The sequence below is a fragment of the Salvelinus alpinus genome, chromosome 9 (genome assembly GCF_045679555.1).
Source record: "Salvelinus alpinus chromosome 9, SLU_Salpinus.1, whole genome shotgun sequence".
Taxonomy (NCBI): Eukaryota; Metazoa; Chordata; class Actinopteri; order Salmoniformes; family Salmonidae; genus Salvelinus; species Salvelinus alpinus.
The window spans coordinates 44279422-44305143 of NC_092094.1; the positions used below are offsets into that span (position 1 = coordinate 44279422).

The 25722-nt window shown below is 42.8% G+C and overlaps 1 protein-coding gene across 4 annotated transcripts in view; it reads left to right on the top strand.

Annotated features, from left to right (window-relative positions):
• The window catches only part of LOC139530169 (SRSF protein kinase 2-like), a 71538-nt gene that overhangs the window by 18488 nt on the left and 27328 nt on the right, over window positions 1–25722 (top strand). Inside the window, exon 1 of one of the 4 annotated variants that reach the window (XM_071326332.1) lies at window positions 1792–2834. The exons of the other annotated variants lie outside the window; for them this stretch is intronic. Coding sequence (XP_071182433.1) covers window positions 2797–2834 — 38 coding nt within the window. The 5' untranslated portion in view covers window positions 1792–2796. Of the gene's footprint in view, window positions 1–1791; window positions 2835–25722 lie in introns of those variants that run through there. 4 annotated transcript variants of the gene reach the window in all.

Consider the following 25722-nt stretch of genomic DNA (forward strand, 5'->3'; position numbering starts at 1 on the left):
ATTTGACTTCAGATGTGTAGGGTGAGGCCGGGTGCTGCAGACTGTTCTAGTGAAGAGGGTGGGGCTTAAGCTGCATCCCTGTCTCACCCCACGGCCCTGTGGAAATACTTTTATTTTTGTTTCCAATTTTACTCCCTGTCTCTCTCTCTACTTCTCCCCATCTCTCTCTATCCCCATCTCTCTCTTCTTTCTTTCTCTTTTGCTCTCGCTCTCTTCTTCTCTTTCTCCCGCTTCTCCTCTCTCTCACTCTCTTCTTCTCTCTCACTCTCTCTTCTTCTCTCTCTCTCACTCTCTCTTCTTCTCTCTCTCACTCTCTCTTCTTCTCTCTCTCACTCTCTCGCTCCTCTGTCTCCCGCTTCTCCTCTCTCTATCTCTTCTCCTCTCTCTACCTCTCTCTCTCCTCAGTACCACCAGGCAGTGAGAGAAGTAGGCCGTTTAAAGATAGCTCCCGGCAGCCTCAATACTGGCTCCCAAAATACCACTGCTAGTGAGACTGATGTCCTCTCAGCTCCCCCTCTCTTATAGCCAAGAGACTGGTCCTCATCCTTATTTCTCTCATCCTTCTTTTTCTCGTCCCTGCTTTTCGCCACAGCTCCACCTAGAGCTTCAGTCCCTCTGAAAGACATGCAGAAAGGACATCCCGTGTGTGTGTGTGCACGCGTGTGTGCACGTTCACATACTTTACTGAAGTGGGAATGTGCTTACGTGAATGATGTGTGAGGAGGCAGTCTTTAAAATGGGCGACAGGTCTTTAGTCTCAGTTCTTAGCCTCCTCTATGGAATTATGACATCAGGATTGTTTGGGGGGGGGGGGGGGTCCCAGGCTCTACTAGTAATACAGTGCGATGCTCAGCTATCAGGGTGCATGGTGACCTAGACTAGTGGTACCCCCCCCCCCCCTCGTTGGCCCACAGCCACAGAAAATGAGGACAATTGGACGGGTCACTCTCTTGTGTGCTTCATGTACTCCTTGTGATTTAGACTGTGCTGTGTTATACATGTGTTGTATTCTGTTTGCTGATTTATGGAGAGGTGTGTGTGTGTGTGTGTGTGTGTGTGTGTGTGTGTGTGTGTGTGTGTGTGTGTGTGTGTGTGTGTGTGTGTGTGTGTGATTCTTATCTGAGCTTGTTTAATCCCACACTCCCAGAGCCCCCCAGATATGGATCACATGTGGATTTTCCCATGAAGTCATCCGACCACCACCGAACGCTATCCTAGCTCCTGTGCTAATGCTAGAAACCCTGTTTCTCCCAGGGCTAATATACACTGGAACGCCAGTGTATGTCCTTTATCTGCAGCCTATGTTTCATGTGCTGTAAAGTACATGTGCATTATGCAATGGTTCTGCCTGACCCAAATGTTTTTGTAAAGCTTGAATACATTGGGCATGGAATGCATTCAGCAGCGTGAGTGCGTGCCGTGGGTGTGCGTTTGTACAGACAGTACAGACTCTTACCCGCGCAATTCCATTCCAAACGGAGGTTGATTAGTCGGTAACAGCAACCTCAGAATGCCCCCACAGACAGACAGACAGACAGACAGACAGACAGACAGACAGACAGACAGACAGACAGACAGACAGACAGACAGACAGACAGACAGACAGACAGACAGACAGACAGACAGACAGACAGACAGACAGACATTTAGGTCAAATTGAGGAAAGAGAGAGAGAGATGGGGGGGAAGGACAGTAGAGAGAGGCCCCCCATCACGACACACCCTCTGGCTACCTCTGTGTTGTTCACTCATGGAGAAGTAGACCCATCTGCTGGAGAGAGTGGAGCGAATGTAGAAAGAAAAGAGAACACAAGCGCACGTTACAACCGTAGAGGCAGAAAAGACTGTGCTGGAAATGAATTGAAAGAGAGAAACGAGGACGGGGGAGAAGAGAAGGATGGAAGATAGAGAGGGGGGGAGTCAGATCTGTGCGGCGTTGCCCCGAGATACAGGATGTCGTAATAAGGCAGGGGGGATGGAGGGAGGGAGAGAGGGAAGGAGGGAGGGCCGGACCACACTGGGAGAGGGGGAGGAGAGATGGCCTCAAGGAGAAGTGGTTTCGTTTTCCGGTTGGTCCCAGCCCTCCCTACCCCCTCTCTCTGTGAGGCAGTGGTTTGTTCCAGCTCGCTCTGGGCTGTGTTGTTGTGCAGAGCTGCAGAAGGCCTGCTAGAGCCAGCTACTGCTGTTACAGACAGAGAGACAGAGAGAGAGAGAGAGACAGAGAGAGAGAGACACACAGAGAGAGACACACAGAGAGAGAGACACAGAGAGAGAGAGAGAGAGACACTAAGAGACCGAGAGAGACAGAGACAAGGAGGAGAGAGACAGACACACCGGATTGAGACTGGGAGCTTGTGTGTTCATTTCATCACCCATTTAAGAACCAACCAAGGAAGACAGAGGACGGCAGGAAGGAGATTGAAAAAACGGCAGCCTCTGAAAAAGCGAAAGTGAGAGAGGAAGGAAGGGAGGAAGGAAGGAAGCGGGGTCTGAGGAGGGGTGTCTGACATCGCTCGTCTCGCTTGACAGGCAGCAAGATTTCTGCTTAGCCAGCCCACATCTGCTTTTTTTCCCTTCTCCTCTTTCTTGGAGCGTTGTCCTCCATCCTTTCTTCTCCTCTGAGCAAGAGGGAAAGAGAGAGAGGAGGAGGAGGAGGGGAGGCAGCCCTCCCCCTTACACAGATACACGGCACAGAACGAAAGGAGAGAGGACGAAGCAGAGGAAACAGAGAGCCCGTTTTGTCGTTCCTTCCGTCTCTGTCGTCCCTCGGCGAGCGAGCGGCTAACAGGCACCGCTCATGTCCGTGAACTCTGAGAAATCCTCGTCCCCCGAAAGGTAACATGTCTCAACGCCTTCCCCACCCCCCACCCTCCCTCCATCTGTCTGCCTGTCTGTCTGCCTGCCTGTCTCCCGTCTCTCCGTCTGTCTGCCTGTCTGTCTCTCTGTTTGTCTGTCTCTATGCCAAGCATTCTGTCTGGCCGACTGTCATTCCGTCTTCTCCTTCTCCAGAATCACCCATATCCTCCCCCTCTTCCCCTTCCCTCCCATCCTCCTTTCCTCTCCTTCTCTATCCGTCTGTCTCCTCATCCATCCGTCTATCTGTCCATCCCGAGCCGCTTGTCGTCCACCGTTGTTTGTAGAGGGTGCAGTGTGCTGACACGCAGAGGAGGAAAAAGGCGCAGTGGTCCACTGATGCATGCTGCTGTAGCTTTTCACACAGCCAGTCGGACGACACCAGCCCCCCCTGTCAAATTCTGTCTGTCTGTCTGTCTGTCTGGCTGGCTGGCTGGCTGGCTGGCTGCATGGCGCTGGCTGCTCCACAGCAGAGGGCCTGTCAAGATGTCAACAATAGCACAGCCACCAGCCCATCTCAGCAGGACAAAACAATCGGACGTCAGTCACCCAGCAGCACACCTCAAAACACGTAGAGAAAGAGAGAGAGAGAGACAAACATCCAAAAACAATTGCAGTTCGCCTGACGACCAGAGAGTGTGTAATGTTGTCAAAACGATTGCGTACTATATATTTTAGCATAACAACACAATCTCACTGCACAACAATCACACAACCATGACATAAACGGGCACGCTACAACAAACCAATAGACTATAACACAAAGTTGCAACCAACATCACAAGCAAATAACATATATCCCAACACAAGAGAGCAACTGCAAATGAAACCAACACATCATAACATTAAACCAACACATCACAACATTAAACCAACACGTTGCAACGCAACATCACAAACCAACAGACATCACAACATCAAACCAACACAAACCAAGATGTCAAATCAACACATTACAACATTACAAACCAACATCAAACATCAAACTAACCAAAACAACATGATATTACACATCCCATCAAAGCATGCCGAAATGGGTCTAGTTTCGGACTAAAACACAGGAAGGAAGATATGTCCAGAACACAACATTATATAAATCTAGAATATGTGATCTGTGAGCGGTGAGGGGTGAGCCATGAGGTGAGGCCAGGCATCTGACTCGGTCATCACTGATGCCATGCCAAGTGTGAACGGGCAGAGCCGTCACGGCCCAGCCGCCAAGAGGCCTCTGCAGCGCCATTCCTCAGACTGGCACACACACACACACATACACACTCCCATCTGCTGTGGAGTGGGCACGTGGACAGACAGGAGTGAATGGGCACAGATATAGAGGTATTGGTGATTAGGCAGTGAATGGGGGTTGTGTTGGCATAGAGAGAGAAGACTAGCTGGACACAGAGAAAGAGTAGATAGGAGTGATTGTGCATTGTACAGACACAGTCACAAAAAACACTTGAAGACTATAGAATGGAAACATACGGCTATTGATAGACAGACAGACCCTGATAGAGTGAAGAGGATGTCTGTTCACACACACACACACACACACACACACACACACACACACACACACACACACACACACACACACACACACACACACACACAGAATACCTCTGGACCCTGGAGGGGCAAAGTGGCTTGTCTGGTAATCCTGACTCAGGATAGACAATATATCATGGCTGGATGGCCTGGGATATCATTAATGCATGCATGTCTAATAGGACCGGGATGATTCCAGTATCGCAATATTTGTTAGTATCATGGCAAGGAAACTAAATACGAAGCGGGTATAACTTCTTTAGGAAAACAGCCCTAATGTTGGAAACAAACACCAATATGTTGGCATCCAGAGTCTCAGTTGTTTATTTTCCAAGCTGTACCACACTCTATGTTTACCTACAGTTTTTAAAGGACCAAAGAGTTTGTTCGGCTTTGTGTTTGAATTTTTTACATGGAAGAAATATTGCAATACGGGTATTGTCACAGCCCTAATGTCTAATACCTCTATTAGACACCTGCACTATGAATACATCACAGCTAATGAGCAAGTGGGTGGGATTGTATCTGGACAGCAGAGGATGATGATGAGCACATCAAGGATTAGCTGGAAATCCAGGTTGTCATGAATATGTTATTATTTACATTTACATTTTACATTTATTTTACATTATGTATTAGTAGTTTCGATGCCATCATATGAGTAGTATCAATACCAACGTATGGGTAGTATCAATACCAACATTTACATTTTACATTATGGTTCCATGTGAGTAGTATCAATACTAACATGTGAGTAATATCAATACTGACATGTGAGTGATATCAATGCTAACATGTGCATAGTATCAATACTAACATATGGGTGGTGGCAATGCCGACATATGAGTAGTATCAATACTAACATGTGAGTAGTATCGATGCTAACATATGAGTAGTATCAATACTAACGTATGAGTAGTATCAATGCCAACATATGAGTAGTATCAATGCCAACATATGAGTAGTATCAATGCCAACATAGGAGTAGTATCAATGCCAACATATGAGTAGTATTAATGCCAACATATGAGTAGTATCAATGCCAACACATATGAGTAGTATCATTGTCAACACATGGGAGTAGTATCAATGCCCCAATTTGTAAGTCGCTCTGGATAAGAGCGTCTGCTAAATGACTTAAATGTAAATGTTAAATGTAAATGTATCATTGCCAACACATGGGAGTAGTAGCAATACCAACACATATGAGTAGTATCAATGCCAACATATGAGTAGTATCAATGCCAACACATATGAGTAGTATCATTGTCAACACATGGGAGTAGTATCAATGCCAAACACATATGAGTAGTATCAATACCAACACATATGAGTAGTATCAATGCCAACGTATGGGTAGTAGCAATGCCAAAACATGGGAGTAGTACCAATGCCAACACATATGAGTAGTATCAATACCAACACATATGAGTAGTATCAATGCCAACGTATGGGTAGTAGCAATGCCAACACATGGGAGTAGTAGTAATGCCAGCACATTGGAGTAGTAGCAATGCCAACATATATGCGTAGTAGCAATGCCAACACATGGGAGTAGTAGCAATGCCAACATATGAGTAGTAGCAATGCCAACATATGAGTAGTAGCAATGCCAACATATGCATAGTATCAATACCAACATATGAGCAGTATCAATACCAACACATATTAGTAGTTTCGATGCCATCATATGAGTAGTATCAATACCAACGTATGGGTAGTATCAATACCAACACATATTAGTAGTATCAATGCCAACGCATGAGTAGTATCAATACCAACGTATGAGTAGTATCAATACCAACACATATGAGTAGTATCAATGCCAACGTATGGGTAGTATCAATACCAACACATATTAGTAGTATCAATGCCAACGCATGAGTAGTATCAATACCAACGTATGAGTAGTATCAATACCAACACATATTAGTAGTATCAATGCCAACGCATGAGTAGTATCAATACCAACGTATGAGTAGTATCAATACCAACACATATGAGTAGTATCAATGCCAACGTATGAGTAGTAGCAATGCCAACACATATGAGTAGTAGCAATGCCAACGTATGAGTAGTATCAATACCAACGTATGAGTAGTATCAATACCAACGTATGAGTAGTATCAATACCAACACATATTCGTAGTATCAATGCAAACATGAGTAGTAACAATACCAACGTATGAGTAGTATCAATACCAACGTATATGAGTAGTATCAATGCCAACATATGAGTAGTAGCAATGCCAACACATGGGAGTAGTAGCAATGCCAACACATGGGAGTAGTAGCAATGCCAACACATATGAGTAGTATCAATGCCATCATATGAGTAGTATCAATGCCAACGTATGAGTAGTATCAATAGCAACACATATTCGTAGTATCAATGCCAACACATGAGTAGTATCAATACCAACGTATGAGTAGTATCAATACCAACACATATGAGTAGTATCAATGCCAACGTATGAGTAGTAGCAATGCCAACACATATGAGTAGTAGCAATGCCAACGTATGAGTAGTATCAATACCAACACATATTCGTAGTATCAATGCCATTATATGAGTAGTATCAATGCCAACGTATGAGTAGTATCAATAGCAACATATGAGTAGTATCAATAGCAACATATGAGTAGTATCAATACCAACATATGTGTAGTATCAATACCAACATATGCGTAGTATAAATACTAACATATGAGTAGTTTCAATACCAATACATATGAGTAGTATCAATACCAACGTATGAGTAGTATAAATACCAACACATATGAGTAGTATCAATACCAACACATATGAGTAGTATCAATGCCAACGTATGAGTAGTATCAATACCAACACATATGAGTAGTAGCAATGCCATCATATGAGTAGTATCAATGCCAACATATGTGTAGTATCAATACCAACATATGAGTAGTATCAATACCAACACATATGAGTAGTATCAATACCAACACATATGAGTAGTATCAATACCAACACATATGAGTAGTATCAATGCCAACGTATGAGTAGTATCAATAGCAACATATGAGTAGTGTCAATGCCAACGTATGAGTAGTATCAATGGCAACGTATGAGTAGTATCAATACCAACACATATGAGTAGTATGTATACCAACATTTGAGTTGTATCAATACCAACGTATGAGTAGTGTAAATACCAACACATACGAGTAGTATCAATACCAACACATATGAGTAGTATCAATGCCAACGTATGAGTAGTATCAATACCAACACATATGAGTAGTATCAATGCCAACGTATGAGTAGTAGCAATGCCAACGTATGAGTAGTAGCAATGCCAACACATGAGTAGTATCAATACCAACGTATGAGTAGTATCAATACCAAAACATATGAGTAGTATCAATACCAACGTATGAGTAGTAGCAATACCAAAACATATGAGTAGTGTCAATGCCAACACATATGAGTAGTATCAATGCCAACGTATGAGTAGTATCAATGCCAATGTATGAGTAGTAGCAATGTCAACACATGAGTAGTATCAATACCAACGTATGAGTAGTATCAATACCAACGTATGAGTAGTATCAATACCAACGTATGAGTAGTATCAATACCAACGTATGAGTAGTATCAATACCAACGTATATGAGTAGTATCAATGCCAACATATGAGTAGTAGCAATGCCAACACATGGGAGTAGTAGCAATGCCAACACATGGGAGTAGTAGCAATGCCAACACATATGAGTAGTATCAATGCCATCATATGAGTAGTATCAATGCCAACGTATGAGTAGTATCAATAGCAACACATATGAGTAGGATCAATGCCAACATATGAGTAGTATCAATACCAACGTATGAGTAGTATCAATACCAACACATATTCGTAGTATCAATGCCAACACATGAGTAGTATCAATACCAACGTATGAGTAGTATCAATACCAACGTATGAGTAGTATCAATACCAACACATATGAGTAGTATCAATGCCAACGTATGAGTAGTAGCAATGCCAACACATATGAGTAGTATCAATAGCAACATATGAGTAGTATCAATACCAACATATGTGTAGTATCAATACCAACATATGTGTAGTATCAATACCAACATATGCGTAGTATAAATACTAACATATGAGTAGTTTCAATACCAATACATATGAGTAGTATCAATACCAACGTATGAGTAGTATAAATACCAACACATATGAGTAGTATCAATACCAACACATATGAGTAGTATCAATGCCAACGTATGAGTAGTATCAATACCAACACATATGAGTAGTAGCAATGCCAACGTATGAGTAGTATCAATACCAACACATATGAGTAGTATCAATGCCAACGTATGTGTAGTATCAATACCAACATATGAGTAGTATCAATACCAACACATATGAGTAGTATCAATACCAACACATATGAGTAGTATCAATACCAACACATATGAGTAGTATCAATGCCAACGTATGAGTAGTATCAATAGCAACATATGAGTAGTGTCAATGCCAACGTATGAGTAGTATCAATGGCAACGTATGAGTAGTATCAATACCAACACATATGAGTAGTATCAATACCAACATTTGAGTTGTATCAATACCAACGTATGAGTAGTGTAAATACCAACACATACGAGTAGTATCAATACCAACACATATGAGTAGTATCAATGCCAACGTATGAGTAGTATCAATACCAACACATATGAGTAGTATCAATGCCAACGTATGAGTAGTAGCAATGCCAACGTATGAGTAGTAGCAATGCCAACACATGAGTAGTATCAATACCAACGTATGAGTAGTATCAATACCAAAACATATGAGTAGTATCAATACCAACGTATGAGTAGTAGCAATACCAAAACATATGAGTAGTATCAATGCCAACACATATGAGTAGTATCAATGCCAACGTATGAGTAGTATCAATGCCAATGTATGAGTAGTAGCAATGTCAACACATGAGTAGTATCAATACCAACGTATGAGTAGTATCAATACCAACGTATGAGTAGTATCAATACCAACGTATGAGTAGTATCAATACCAACGTATGAGTAGTATCAATACCAACGTATGAGTAGTGTCAATTCCAACGTATGAGTAGTATCAATACCAACACATATGAGTAGTATCAATACCAACACATATGAGTAGTATCAATACCAATACATATGAGTAGTATCAATGCCAACGTATGAGTAGTATCAATACCAACACATATGAGTAGTAGCAATGCCAACGTATGAGTAGTATCAATACCAACACATATTCGTAGTATCAATGCCATTATATGAGTAGTATCAATGCCAACGTATGAGTAGTATCAATAGCAACATATGAGTAGTATCAATAGCAACATATGAGTAGTATCAATACCAACATATGTGTAGTATCAATACCAACATATGCGTAGTATAAATACTAACATATGAGTAGTTTCAATACCAATACATATGAGTAGTATCAATACCAACGTATGAGTAGTATAAATACCAACACATATGAGTAGTATCAATACCAACACATATGAGTAGTATCAATGCCAACGTATGAGTAGTATCAATACCAACACATATGAGTAGTAGCAATGCCAACGTATGAGTTGTATCAATACCAACACATATTCGTAGTATCACTGCCATCATATGAGTAGTATCAATGCCAACATATGTGTAGTATCAATACCAACATATGAGTAGTATCAATACCAACACATATGAGTAGTATCAATACCAACACATATGAGTAGTATCAATACCAACACATATGAGTAGTATCAATGCCAACGTATGAGTAGTATCATTAGCAACATATGATTAGTGTCAATGCCAACGTATGAGTAGTATCAATGGCAACGTATGAGTAGTATCAATACCAACACATATGAGTAGTATCAATACCAACATTTGAGTTGTATCAATACCAACGTATGAGTAGTGTAAATACCAACACATACGAGTAGTATCAATACCAACACATATGAGTAGTATCAATGCCAACGTATGAGTAGTATCAATACCAACACATATGAGTAGTATCAATGCCAACGTATGAGTAGTAGCAATGCCAACGTATGAGTAGTAGCAATGCCAACACATGAGTAGTATCAATACCAACGTATGAGTAGTATCAATACCAAAACATATGAGTAGTATCAATACCAACGTATGAGTAGTAGCAATACCAAAACATATGAGTAGTGTCAATGCCAACACATATGAGTAGTATCAATGCCAACGTATGAGTAGTATCAATGCCAATGTATGAGTAGTAGCAATGTCAACACATGAGTAGTATCAATACCAACGTATGAGTAGTATCAATACCAACGTATGAGTAGTATCAATACCAACGTATGAGTAGTATCAATACCAACGTATGAGTAGTATCAATACCAACACATATTCGTAGTATCAATGCAAACATGAGTAGTATCAATACCAACGTATGAGTAGTATCAATACCAACGTATATGAGTAGTATCAATGCCAACATATGAGTAGTAGCAATGCCAACACATGGGAGTAGTAGCAATGCCAACACATGGGAGTAGTAGCAATGCCAACACATATGAGTAGTATCAATGCCATCATATGAGTAGTATCAATGCCAACGTATGAGTAGTATCAATAGCAACACATATGAGTAGGATCAATGCCAACATATGAGTAGTATCAATACCAACGTATGAGTAGTATCAATACCAACACATATTCGTAGTATCAATGCCAACACATGAGTAGTATCAATACCAACGTATGAGTAGTATCAATACCAACACATATGAGTAGTATCAATGCCAACGTATGAGTAGTAGCAATGCCAACACATATGAGTAGTAGCAATGCCAACGTATGAGTAGTATCAATACCAACACATATTCGTAGTATCAATGCCATTATATGAGTAGTATCAATGCCAACGTATGAGTAGTATCAATAGCAACATATGAGTAGTATCAATAGCAACATATGAGTATAAATGTAAATGTAAACATATGTGTAGTATCAATACCAACATATGCGTAGTATAAATACTAACATATGAGTAGTTTCAATACCAATACATATGAGTAGTATCAATACCAACGTATGAGTAGTATAAATACCAACACATATGAGTAGTATCAATACCAACACATATGAGTAGTATCAATGCCAACGTATGAGTAGTATCAATACCAACACATATGAGTAGTAGCAATGCCAACGTATGAGTTGAATCAATACCAACACATATTCGTAGTATCACTGCCATCATATGAGTAGTATCAATGCCAACGTATGTGTAGTATCAATACCAACATATGAGTAGTATCAATACCAACACATATGAGTAGTATCAATACCAACACATATGAGTAGTATCAATACCAACACATATGAGTAGTATCAATGCCAACGTATGAGTAGTATCAATAGCAACATATGAGTAGTGTCAATGCCAACGTATGAGTAGTATCAATGGCAACGTATGAGTAGTATCAATACCAACACATATGAGTAGTATCAATACCAACATTTGAGTTGTATCAATACCAACGTATGAGTAGTGTAAATACCAACACATACGAGTAGTATCAATACCAACACATATGAGTAGTATCAATGCCAACGTATGAGTAGTATCAATACCAACACATATGAGTAGTATCAATGCCAACGTATGAGTAGTAGCAATGCCAACGTATGAGTAGTAGCAATGCCAACACATGAGTAGTATCAATACCAACGTATGAGTAGTATCAATACCAAAACATATGAGTAGTATCAATACCAACGTATGAGTAGTAGCAATACCAAAACATATGAGTAGTGTCAATGCCAACACATATGAGTAGTATCAATGCCAACGTATGAGTAGTATCAATGCCAATGTATGAGTAGTAGCAATGCCAACGTATGAGTAGTAGCAATGCCAACACATGAGTAGTATCAATACCAACGTATGAGTAGTATCAATACCAAAACATATGAGTAGTATCAATACCAACGTATGAGTAGTAGCAATACCAAAACATATGAGTAGTATCAATGCCAACACATATGAGTAGTATCAATGCCAACGTATGAGTAGTATCAATGCCAATGTATGAGTAGTAGCAATGTCAACACATGAGTAGTATCAATACCAATGTATGAGTAGTATCAATACCAACGTATGAGTAGTATCAATACCAACGTATGAGTAGTATCAATACCAACGTATGAGTAGTGTCAATTCCAACGTATGAGTAGTATCAATACCAACACATATGAGTAGTATCAATACCAACGTATGAGTAGTATCAATACCAACGTATGTTTAGTATCAATACCAACACATATGAGTAGTATCAATACCAACACATATGAGTAGTATCAATACCAACACATATGAGTAGTATCAATACCAACGTATGAGTGGTATCAATACCAACACATATGAGTAGTATCAATACCAATACATATGAGTAGTATCAATGCCAACGTATGAGTAGTATCAATACCAACACATATGAGTAGTATCAATGCCAACGTATGTGAATAGCCTATTTTCAAGCATATCAGGGCTGATATACAGTATGAGAAGGCATACAGAATGTTTTGGCCTATGTCATAAGAAAGCACTTAATGCCTTTAGGCCCATCAGTATCGGTGGGATATATGAGTAGTGGCATTTAATACGAGTTGATATATGAAAATACCTATATTATGCCTAGTTGCTTTATCAGTGACATACAACACAGAATGAGTATCTATGCTAATATACTTGCCACATACAGTTTACAAGTGTGTTATGGCTAATATGTGAGAAGGTTTGTATTGGCTAATGTATTTGCATAAGAGGGGAGATTATTTAAAGTGCATCAGCAATAGGCCTATTCATTATTCGTCTGTGTTCTATTTCATCTCACCTGAGAGCAAGTGGAAATGCTTTATCTTGATATCTGTGTCAAATCACTGTATCGCTGTGTTTGGGGTATCGGTGCTGTATTTTTACAGTACCATCTGGACCCGAGGCACCGCACACACAGGTACACACATGTATGTACACGTGCACACACGCTCGCACACTCGCTCAGTTTGGTTGAGCTGAAAGGTGTTAGCCAATAATGAGTTGAGCTGACTTGCTGAGACGCCAGCAGCGCTAGCAGCCTATCTTCTTCTGTTTGAATTAGGGGGTGGAAGAAGTGGGGCAGGAGGAAAGCTGTGAGCGTAACGATGCTCTGTCTCTGACACGTTTCGTTTTAAGCAGCAGGCAGATTTTGACGAGGACTGTTGTATAAGATTGCACTCGAGGCATGGCGGGTGGGAGGTTGACGTTACAATCAACTGATTCTGGGTCAGATCATTGCTTTTATCCCTACTGGTTATGATTAGTGCGGTGAACAGATCATCTGACATTAGATCTGTGGTTAGGGGGAACTACTACTGCACCTGGAGCCATGCCAGGGATAGATGATGGATGCAGCTGGGAAGGGAGGGATTGGGGGAGGGGTGTGTGTTTTGACATCTGAGAGTTTCAGTAGTAGTGCTGTTTGGTTGCAGTCTTTGTTGTATAAAATGGTGTTGTTTTAGTTCACACCTGAGCTGGGGTGTTGGCTGGTATGCTGTTCTACATGGATGGGGGTCAGGTGTTTGTCTGGACTGCAGTGCTTGGTTTGTTCTGTGCTTGTTTGTCATACGGAGAGAAGAAGGGGGGGCAAGAGAAATAAAGGGAAGGAGACAGAGAGAGAAAGTGAAAGAGACAGAGAAGTGGAAAGGGAGATACAGTCGAGATCTGTCTGCCGTTAGTGCCGTGGGTAACCTCATGGTGTTGGTCTGCTGGAGACACACCTGCAGCCTCTGTGAAAGGTTGTGTCAACTACTGGGCTCGCAGGGTGCATCCGGAAAGTTTTACCCTGCACTTTTTCTACATTTTGTTGCGTTACAACACAATACTCCATAATGACAAAGCGAAAAGCAATTTTTAGACATTTTTACACATTTTATTTAAAAAAAAAAAAAAACAGAAACACCTTATTTACATAAGTATTCAGACCCTTTGCTATGAGACTCGAAATTGAGCTCAGCTGCATCCTGTTTCCATTGATTGTCCTGGAGATGTTTCTACAACTTGATTCGAGTCCACCTGTGGGAAATTGAATTGATTGGACATGATTTGGAAAGGCACACACCTGTCTATAGAAGGTTCAACAGTTGACAGTGCATGTCAGAGCATAAACAAAGCTTCGAGACAGGATTGTGTTGAGGCACCGATCTGGGGAAAGATACCAAAACATGTCTGTAGCATTGTACATAGTGGCCTCCATCATTCTTAAATGGAAGAAGTTTGGAACCACCAAGACTCTTCCTACAGCTGGCCGCCCGGCCAATCTGAGAAATCGGGGGAGAAAGGCCTTGGTCAGGGAGGTGACCAAGAACCCAATGGTCACTCTGAAAGAGCTCTAGAGTTCCTCTTTGGAGATGGGAGAACCTTCCAGAAGGACAACCATCTCTGCAGCACTCCACCAATCAGGCCTTTATGGTAGAGTGGCCAGACGGAAGCCACTCCTCATTAAAAGGCACATGACAGCTCGCTTGGAGTTTGCCAAAATGGCAACTAAAGGACTCTCAGACCATGAGAAACAATGTTCTCTGGTCTGATGAAACCAAGATTGAACTCTTTGACCTGAATGCCAAGTGTCACATCTGGAAGAAACCTGGCACCATCCCTATGGTGAAGCATGGTGGTGGTAGCCTTATGCTGTGGGGTAGTTTTCTGCGACAGGGACTGGGAGACTAGTCAGGATCGAGGGAAAGCTGAACGGAGCAAAGTACAGAGAGATTCTTGATGAAAACCTGCTCCAGAGCACTCAGGACCTCAGACTGGGGTGAAGGTTCACCTTCCAACAGGACAACAAACTTAAGCACAAAGCCAAGACAATGCAGGTGTGGCTTCGGGACAAGTCTCTGAATGTCATTCAGTGACCCAGCCAGAGCCCGGACTTGAATCCGATCGAACATCTCTGGAGAGACCTGAAAATAGCTGTGCAGCGAAGCTCCCCTCCAACCTGACAGAGTTTGAGAGGATCTGCAGAGAAGAATGGGAGAAACTCCCCAAATACAGGTGTGCCATGCTTGTAGCGTTATACCCAAGAAGTTTCGAGGTTTTAATCGCTGCCAAAGGTGCTTCAACAAAATACTGAGTAAATGTGATTTTCCAGTTTTTTTTATTTTAATAAAATTGTAAAAATTTCTAAAAACCTAATTTTGCATTGTCATTATGGGGTATTGTGTGTAGATGGGGGGAAAAGTAAACATAATTGGCCCAGCGTCGTCCCGGTTTATCAGGGTAGGCCGTCATTGTAAATAAGAATTTGTTCTTAACTGACTTGCTTAGTTAAATAAAGGTTAAATAAAAAATGCTTTAAAATAAAGCTGTAATGTAACAAAATGTGGAAAAGGTCAAGGGGTCTGAATACTTTCCGAATGCATTGTACCTCTCCGTGTGTCACATTATCGAGCAGTGGGACCTTGATTTGAACGAGTGTGTGTTTTGCAGCATGGGGGTGTAACCTCTGCATATATGTATATGAATGATGTTTGCAACCATATGAATGAGACTGGTAGCTCTCTTTTCTACTGTGTGTCTATGCTATGAGATTGTGGTGTGTGTGTGTGTGTGTTTGTGTAATGTGTGGGGTTGTCTTATATGAGGTGTGTGTATTTCTGTGAGATGTCTCTCTCTGTGTGTGTGCGTGCGTGCGTGTGTGTGTGCCATGGTCCTCAGGTAAGATCGGATGACTCACTGTTTTTACTGTGATTACTGGAGCTGCCACTCCGAAACGGCGAGAGAACGGAGGAGGAGAGGTAGAAAGGGAGGAGGAGAATTAAGCGTTTGGATAGAGAGAAGGATGAGAAACAGAGGGAGATGGAGGAGAGCTAGAAAGGGAGGAGGAGAATTGAGCGTTTGGATAGAGAGAAGGATGAGAAACAGAGGGAGATGGAGGAGAGCTAGAAAGGGAGGAGGAGAATTAAGCGTTTGGATAGAGAGAAGGATGAGAAACAGAGGGAGATGGAGGAGAGATAGAAAGGGAGGAGTAAATTAAGTGTTTGGATAGAGAGAAGGATGAGAAACAGAGGGAGATGGACGAGAGATAGAAAGGGAGGAGGAGAATTAAGCGTTTGGATAGAGAGAAGGATGAGAAACAGAGGGAGATAGACGAGAGATAGAAAGGGAGGAGTAAATTAAGTGTTTGGATAGAGAGAAGGATGAGAAACAGAGGGAGATGGACGAGAGATAGAAAGGGAGGAGGAGAATTAAGCGTTTGGATAGAGAGAAGGATGAGAAACAGAGGGAGATGGACGAGAGATAGAAAGGGAGGAGGAGAATTAAGTGTTTGGATAGAGAGAAGGATGAGAAACAGAGGGAGATGGACGAGAGATAGAAAGGGAGGAGGAGAATTAAGCGTTTGGATAGAGAGAAGGATGAGAAACAGAGGGAGATAGACGAGAGATAGAAAGGGAGGAGTAAATTAAGTGTTTGGATAGAGAGAAGGATGAGAAACAGAGGGAGATGGACGAGAGATAGAAAGGGAGGAGGAGAATTAAGCGTTTGGATAGAGAGAAGGATGAGAAACAGAGGGAGATGGACGAGAGATAGAAAGGGAGGAGGAGAATTAAGTGTTTGGATAGAGAGAAGGATGAGAAACAGAGGGAGATGGACGAGAGATAGAAAGGGAGGAGGAGAATTAAGCGTTTGGATAGAGAGAAGGATGAGAAACAGAGGGAGATAGACGAGAGATAGAAAGGGAGGAGTAAATTAAGTGTTTGGATAGAGAGAAGGATGAGAAACAGAGGGAGATGGACGAGAGATAGAAAGGGAGGAGGAGAATTAAGCGTTTGGATAGAGAGAAGGATGAGAAACAGAGGGAGATGGACGAGAGATAGAAAGGGAGGAGGAGAATTAAGTGTTTGGATAGAGAGAAGGATGAGAAACAGAGGGAGATGGACGAGAGATAGAAAGGGAGGAGGAGAATTAAGCGTTTGGATAGAGAGAAGGATGAGAAACAGAGGGAGATGGACGAGAGATAGAAAGGGAGGAGGAGAATTAAGCGTTTGGATAGAGAGAAGGATGAGAAACAGAGGGAGATGGACGAGAGATAGAAAGGGAGGAGGAGAATTAAGCGTTTGGATAGAGAGAAGGATGAGAAACAGAGGGAGATGGACGAGAGATAGAAAGGGAGGAGTAAATTAAGTGTTTGGATAGAGAGAAGGATGAGAAACAGAGGGAGATGGACGAGAGATAGAAAGGGAGGAGGAGAATTAAGCGTTTGGATAGAGAGAAGGATGAGAAACAGAGGGAGATGGACGAGAGATAGAAAGGGAGGAGTAAATTAAGTGTTTGGATAGAGAGAAGGATGAGAAACAGAGGGAGATGGACGAGAGATAGAAAGGGAGGAGTAAATTAAGTGTTTGGATAGAGAGAAGGATGAGAAACAGAGGGAGATAGAAAGGGAGGAGGAGAATTAAGCGTTTGGATAGAGAGAAGGCACCACACAAAGAGACCCCCAGTGAAGGACAGAACGGTGTCACCTCCTCCCACCTTCACACGCAGCGTCTGTTTGAATGAACAGACAATGAATTGATTTGAAGGAACCGGGTCAACAAAAAAACACAGACCTAGGCCACGTTCCATTGGTGCTAGCTCGCGAGCCTCCTTTCCCCAATCGCCACTGATCTGACAAGTCGATAGCCAGTGAAGCTCAGGCACAGACAGAAACAGAGACAAAGGGCACGTCCCAAGAATCTCAAACAGCCTTCTTCCCTCATCTCACGTCCCACTCAACCACTATTCTGAAAGTGAAAGGAGACAAGGAAAGGCTGCCGTAGTAGAGTATTGGACCACAGCCAGCCAGTCGAGAAAGCAGAGTCAGGCCAGCAGCAGTTACATCTGGAGCAGCCATGATCCCTCCCAGACAGACAGTCCATTCAATTCCCCCTTCATCTTCTGTGTGCAGTGTGACCCACATCACATCCCTGCACCCAGGCTGGCTGCTTCGTAGATAACCGCAATAGCATAGCAGCTAATGAAGCGTGATATAGTGCTAGAGACTTGCCACGGCGCACGCCGGCCCCCATTAGCCAAGATGCCTGGGCCGGCCCCCCTTTTTCTTTCTCTCGCTCTCTGTGTCTGCAGCATGCCTCTCTTGGTTTCCTTCTCTTTCTCTTTGTGTCTGGCCAGTCGCCATCTCTCTGTTTCCATTCTCTTCATTTCTCTTGTGTTTCCATTTCCCTCTCTAGCTAGCTTTATGTCCCAATATCTTTCTCTATATTCAATTTCTCTCTCTTTTCTCTCGTTCTCTGTCCCGTTCTCTCTCTGTGTCAGAAGGGTCAGTGGCAGACCAGACATGGCCCAACTGGCCTCTGTCTGTGGAAACAGGAGTGACTGTTCTTGTCTGTCAACTAGTGCCAGTCTGTTTCCTCAAAGGGCTTGGTGAATTAGAAGGGCCATAGAATTACAATTGGATTTTTTATTGAATCAAACAGGGCCTTGAGCAGAATGTACAAGACACACCACACGACACCCCCGATGCGTGGTCATGTGATTCCGCTGTAGTCACCTGATCTACAGGATGAGTCAGAATCCATCTGGTTCAGGTGTCACACGCAGGTCGCTAGGGTTCAAGGGAGTCCAGGGTTAAAGGTTATGGTTGAGGGACAGAAGGATTCTTCCATAGCCAGTCTGTTTGTGCTATCATGCTATCAATTTCAAGTTCATTTTAAGGGCTTTATTGGCATGGGACATATGTTAACATTGCCAAAGCAAGTGAAGTAGATAATAAACAAAAGTGAAATAAACAATAAAAATGTACTTCTTCTCTCACTGACAATATGAGGCTATAGGCCTAGATCTTCCATATACCGAATAATCAACTGTTTAATCACCTATAGATGTTTTCTCAATGCCTTATGTTTCCATGTCATGGTCATATCATGAAGGATTACATCCACAAATATTGTAGAAGCCATAATGGTTGAAAATATATTTTGGCATCTGTCTTGAGTAACAGCAATTTACTATCATTATAGCGGTCTGGTATTGTGATCATCCAGACTTTTCCCCCTTCTCTCCTCTTCTGCTGCACTTGAATAAAATGTCTTGTGTGTGTTTGTATGTTTAGGTCTGATAGCACACTGTGTCCCTGTTTACTCAATATGTTTACATGCAGCATGCAATGGTTTCCTCTGGGACCAACTATTTACCCTCTCTCGCTCTCTCTCTTCCTCTCGCTCGTTCTCCACCTGTCCTTCTTTAGTTTCCCCGTCTTCTTTTCTCTCTGTCATCCGGTGTTTGTTTCCAACTGAGCGGGTTTCTGTTTCTTCCAGTGGAACCTGATCTGGTCCAGTAACCCCAGTCAGACAGTCAGTCCTAATGACAGGCTGGTTTGGAGGAAGAGGACCGCCACGACTTAACTAGCTGACTCACTGACTGAAACCTGTATGTCTGGCCGTTACAGTATATGCAACTGCTGTGTCATTTTCAATATATACAGAAATATTATTATTAGGAGTATCACATCTAACAATCAGAAAGAATATTACTGATAGGTATGGTTGGTAACATACTGTACTTTGTACCTCCAAGCTAACATACCATTGTAAATGAACTTTGCAGGGAAAGGGAAATGGAGGGGGAGAGGGACGGAACCATCCAGAGAGTGACTCAGGAAATGTCGATTTAAGAGGAGAGGAGGAATGTGGCACAATGATCGCCTTGGAACAGAGATGTCCTGATGGGGGGCTTAAAATAGAGATGGAGAGAGAGACAGATAGTGGAACAGAGAGAGATAGACAGATAGTGGACAGAGCGAGAGAGACAGATAGTTACCAAGCCCTGCAATTACCAAGCCCTGCAATGCCAAGAGCTGAGCAAAGAAAAAAAGAGTCCCCTCATCCAGCTGGTCCTGGGGCTGATTTTACAAACCTGTTCTACTAACACACTGAAGCCTCAGGACCAGAACATCCAATCAATCAGAATAAACCAAATTACAACACAGTCAAAACAAAACTACATTGCTTATTGGGAAACACAAGCACAAGCACAAAGCAAAATGCAGTGCTGTCTGGCCCTAAATCGACAGTACACCGCGGCTAACTATTTGACCATGGTTACTGATCAAAACCTTAGAAAAACCTTGACAAAGTACAGGCTCAGTGAGCACAGCCTTGCCATTGAGAAGAGTAGATACAGGAAAACATGGCTCCCTGTAGAGGAAAGGCTGTGAAACCATTGCACCACAGCAGAACCCGAGACAGAGCTGCATTCCTGACAAAATTCAAATAATATAAAACAATTAGAGAGTGTCATGTCCCCAAATTGGAAACCCTTATTTAAGGTTTCAAAGACCTCTCTGATGAGAATAGGCTACCCGTCCTGTTGGGGGAGGACACAGAGAGCTGTGGGTTGGCAGCGCACTACATTGCTGCCTGCCATAAGATGAGGGACAGTGTCTGACAGACCAATTAACCTGTCCTCTATACTGTTATTGTTCAATGGTTATTTTGACCGTTGGTTATTGTTGTTACTGTTGTCCCATTGACAATTCTGATGATTATTATTTTAATATTGTAAATATCCAAAGTAAGCTTTGGCAAAGATAGAGAGCGAGAGAGAGATAGGGGAACAGAGAGAGAGCGAAAGAGAGACAGATAGTGGAGAGAGAGGGACATCATAAGAGAGAGATGAAGAGAGATAGACAAAGATAGAGTGACACAGAGAGAGAGGGAGGGCCCTCATGAAGATTAGCAGTGTAGGGGTAAACTCTGGGTCACCAGAGGCTTAATCTCTGCTGATATAGCTGCTGATTTAAAGCACTGGAATGATAATGGTCTGTTTGTTTGTTTACATGTGTGTCGGCTTGCGGGTCTTTGATTGTCTGCCTGTGTGCATGTGAGTGCTTTTGTGTGTGTGTGCATTTGTGTGTGCGTGTGTGTGTTGTACCGTCCCAGGTGGCGTGGCTGTAAGTGCCCAGTGTAACATTATAGCTTTCGTCCTTCCCTCGCCCCGACCCGGGCTCCAACCAGGGACCCGCTGCACACATAGACAACTGACACCCACGAAGCATCGTTACCCATCGCGCCATAAAATCCGCGGCCCTTGCAGAGCAAGGGGAACAACTACTTCAGGTCTCAGAGCGAGTGACATCACCGATTGAAACGCTATTAGCACGCACCACCGCTAACTAGCCATTTCACATCGGTTACACTCACCCCCCTTTTGACCTCCTCCTTTTCCGCAGCAACTAGTGATCCGGGTCAACAGCATCAATGTAACAGTATAACTTTCGTCCGTCCCCTCGCTCGAACCAGGGACCCTCTGCACACACCAACAGCTGACACCCACAAAGCATCGTTACCCATCGCTCCACAAAAGCCGCGGCCCTTGCAGAGCAAGGGGAACAACTACTTCAAGGCCTCAGAGCGAGTGACGTCACCGATTTGAAACGCTATTAGCACGCACCACCGCTAACTAGCTAGCCATTTCACATCGGTTACACCAGCATGACGGCATACTATAAATCTCTTAGTTCCTGCTGCCCCCTGGCACACTCACACACACACACACACACACACACACTCCCGTCCCTCCCACCCTGCCACAGCCCCAGAGCCCCACAGGCTGGCCAGACACACACAGAGTAGATACAGAGGCCCTACATGGTGGAACAACAGGCCTAGACCTTTCATCTCTACTCCTACCCTTCAGTATTACTCATATCCATCTAAGATAGCCAGTTCATTTCATAGGTAATGCATGGGGGAAGACAGCGATGATACCTTGCCTGGGTACCTGACTGTTTCGGCAGTCAACAAGGCAGTAGTTGATTGCTTATGCAAGACAAGTAAGTTGGCTGAAGCAGAAACGGCAATATGACCCTGCCTTAATGTCCTGTGTCTGTGTGGAGTGAAGACATTATACCATCATGGCCGCTTAATCATCCCCAGCTTCCAATTGGCTCATTCATCCCTCATCTCCCCTGTAACTATTCCCCGGGTCGTTGCTGTAAATGAGAATGTATTATCAGTCAACTTACCTGGTAAAATAAGGGTAAAAAATAAATCATTTTAAAAAGGACGTTATTGTCCTTGGTAGTTTGTGTGTGGACATCATCGCGTGTAGTGTGTGTTTTCATAATTTGTGTTTGTGTGTACTTCAGTCCGTGTTGTGTTTGTGTGGTGTGAATCTGAGTGTGGGTTTAGTTGTGTGTTGGTGGTGTGTCTCTGTGTGTGTGTGTGCCTGTGTGTGTGTGTGTGTGTGTGTGTGTGTGTGTGTGTGTGTGTGTGTGTGTGTGTGTGTGTGTGTGTGTGTGTGTGTGTGTGTGTGTGTGTGTGTGTGTGTGTGTGTGTGTGTGTGCCTCTGTGCGTGCATTCGCATGTCTGTGGGTGTGTGCGTGTGTGTGGCTACGTGCGGTCCAATGCATGGTAGGCAGGGCCATTAGCAGCTAGGTGAGAGAGCACCATGTGACTGGGCTTGGAATTCTGGGCCTGGCCCTCTCTGCTTGGCCAGCACAGTGTGTGTCACACACACATCGTCTTCTCCTCAGCTCGACCACATCTGAGAGGACTGCCCCGTCTGACGGTCCGTGTGTGTCCATCCATCCTCCTCTATGGATCGTAGTCCGTCTAGGCCCAAGTCTTGGGGCCTGGCTATGAGCGTGCTGAGGCTACGACACAGAGCCTTCAAAAACAGGTAGATGAAGAGGGAGGGAGGGGCGAGATTGGTGTCTCTGTGGGAGAGAGGGCTGACTATCTGAATGTTCATCAAATATCCGGATATTCGAAATACATCTGGGTTTGTTTTAGTTTAATTTTTAACATGAGCACTGCTTCGCGAGGGAGAGAGGCTGGCACTCTTACTGCTGCAGTTGTGGAGGGGGCGGTGTGTGAGATGGGAGCGAGCCGAGCAGACAAGGCAGCTTGTCTGACAATACGAGCTAACTTGTAGCAGTCGCAATGTTATTTATCATCCCATATAACAGGGCCTGTATTAACTGGAGTAGCCTAGAGAAGCTAGCCAGCTAGCTAAGTTAGCCAGCTATAGCTAGATAGGGCAGCATTTGGCCTCAATTAGCCTATCTCCCCAACCCCATTACAATAAATCAACAGCCTAGCTATTGCTTGCTCATTGTAGCCTACTCCTTCTCATTTCGATAACTTTTAATTTCGTGAGGCCTCCCAAGTGGCGCAGTGGTCTAAGGCTTAAGCTGCTTAAGAAAAAAATAAGAAGTTCACAAGATAATTTGTAAGTGCAATTCCTCAACAATTTCTTAAGATGTAATGGTTCTCTTACAAACTCCTCAAATATCTTCTTAAGATGTTTTGTTGCTAGGCAACTGATTTAGCTAGCTAGCTAGCTGGCAATGACAATCATGTTTCCAACTGAGATTACTGTTCTAAAACATGTTCTTGTGTTTAAAATAATGAATACTGAAGCTTTCAGATGAAGTCTGTGAGTGAATTAAACATGTTCAATTGCTTTCACAAGCTTTTTCTCTCACTGTCCTGATATTAAGACAAAGGTTTAGCTATCTTGGAATTCAAGAACATCTCCAAGAACTTTATTTTCAAGAATCTAATTTCTTTTCAACTTTTCGCTTAAGGAGAAACATAAGAAATAGTGCAAGAGAATTTCCACTAACCTTTTTGAGGAATAGCAACTTTGCTTAACTTTCTTCTTAAGTCTATAGTTAAGGAAAAAAATGTCAGTTAAGAAGAAATGTCTTGTTAAGAAGGTTTTGTGAATCCGGCCCCAGGCTCTGTCGCAGCCGGCCAAGGAGACCAATGGGGCGGCGCACAATTGACCCAGCGTCGTCCGGGTTAGGGGAGGGTTTGGCCGGCAGGGATATCCTTGTTCTATCGCGCTCTAGCGACTCCTGTGGCGGGCCGGGCGCATGCACGCCGATACGGTCGCCAGGTGTACGGTGTTTCCTCCGACTGGCTACCGGGTTTAGTGGGCATTGTGTCAAGAAGCAGTGCGGCTTGGTTGGGTCGTGTTTCGGATGACACATGGCTCTCAACCTATGCCTCTCCCGAGTCTGTATGGGAGTTGCAGTGATGAGACAAGACTGGGGAGAAAAAGGGGTAAAAGTGAAAAACATATACTTTATGTTTTGGGATTTTAGTTCATATTGCATTGCGTTATTGAATGCTCACTCAACTTGCTACACAAAGCTACCGGTTGGATACTGGTCTTTTTATGTGGCACATGTCATAAAAACAAAATTGAAAAGTTTGTTGTTTTATTAAATTAATAATTTTAAATGTCATGGTATATCCTTGTAGTACATAACAGTGTCACATGGATATTTTAATACAATTTAGAAAAAGCCTTTTCAGTGTTAAAATATGTCAACAAAAGAATCTCACTAAAATGAATACTCACACTAGTATTCGAATACTAACATCCGTTCGAATATTCAAATAACCTTGCACATCCCTAGAGGGTAGTGTAGGCATTGTGTGTGTGTGTGTGTGTGTGTGTGTGTGTGTGTGTGTGTGTGTGTGTGTGTGTGTGTGTGTGTGTGTGTGTGCGTACGTGCGTCCCACTGTGCGTGCCTGCACTTGTTTGTGGAGGATGCTGAGCAACCGTGTGACAATCCAAATGGAAAAACACATTCACAACGGGATAACATCTTAACAACGTTGAATTTAGATATCAGGGGGTGATGTTGCCTCAACATTTTTACTATGACGTCCTGAAAACGTTCAGCCTAAACCCTCACACAACACTTCAACAACATTCATTGGTCAGATGTTTACCTTTTGTACAACCATAATGCGGACTGTAAACACCTAGGGGAGGTAATTGTGTTGTGTATAGAATTCAGCCCAGGCTGTGTGTTTCTATTTCAGAGCTAACAGTCTTCCTCCTCTTATCAGCTTGGGACTAATTGACCTCCATAATGGCCATGGCTCCCTTTGACATCACTGGATGAATATGGATGTGAATACACTGTTTGAGTGGTTGAGTGATACAGTACTTAGTGGTATTCTGTAGCTAGATATATACTGTTTGAGTGGCTGAGTGATACAGTACTTAGTGGTATTCTGTAGCTTGATATGTACTGTTTGAGTGGTTGAGTGATACAGTACTTAGTGGTATTCTGTAGCTAGATATATACTGTTTGAGTGGCTGAGTGATACAGTACTTAGTGGTATTCTGTAGCTAGATATATACTGTTTGAGTGGCTGAGTGATACAGTACTTAGTGGTATTCTGTAGCTAGATATGTACTGTTTGAGTGGTTGAGTGATACAGTACTTAGTGGTTTTCTGTAGCTAGATATATACT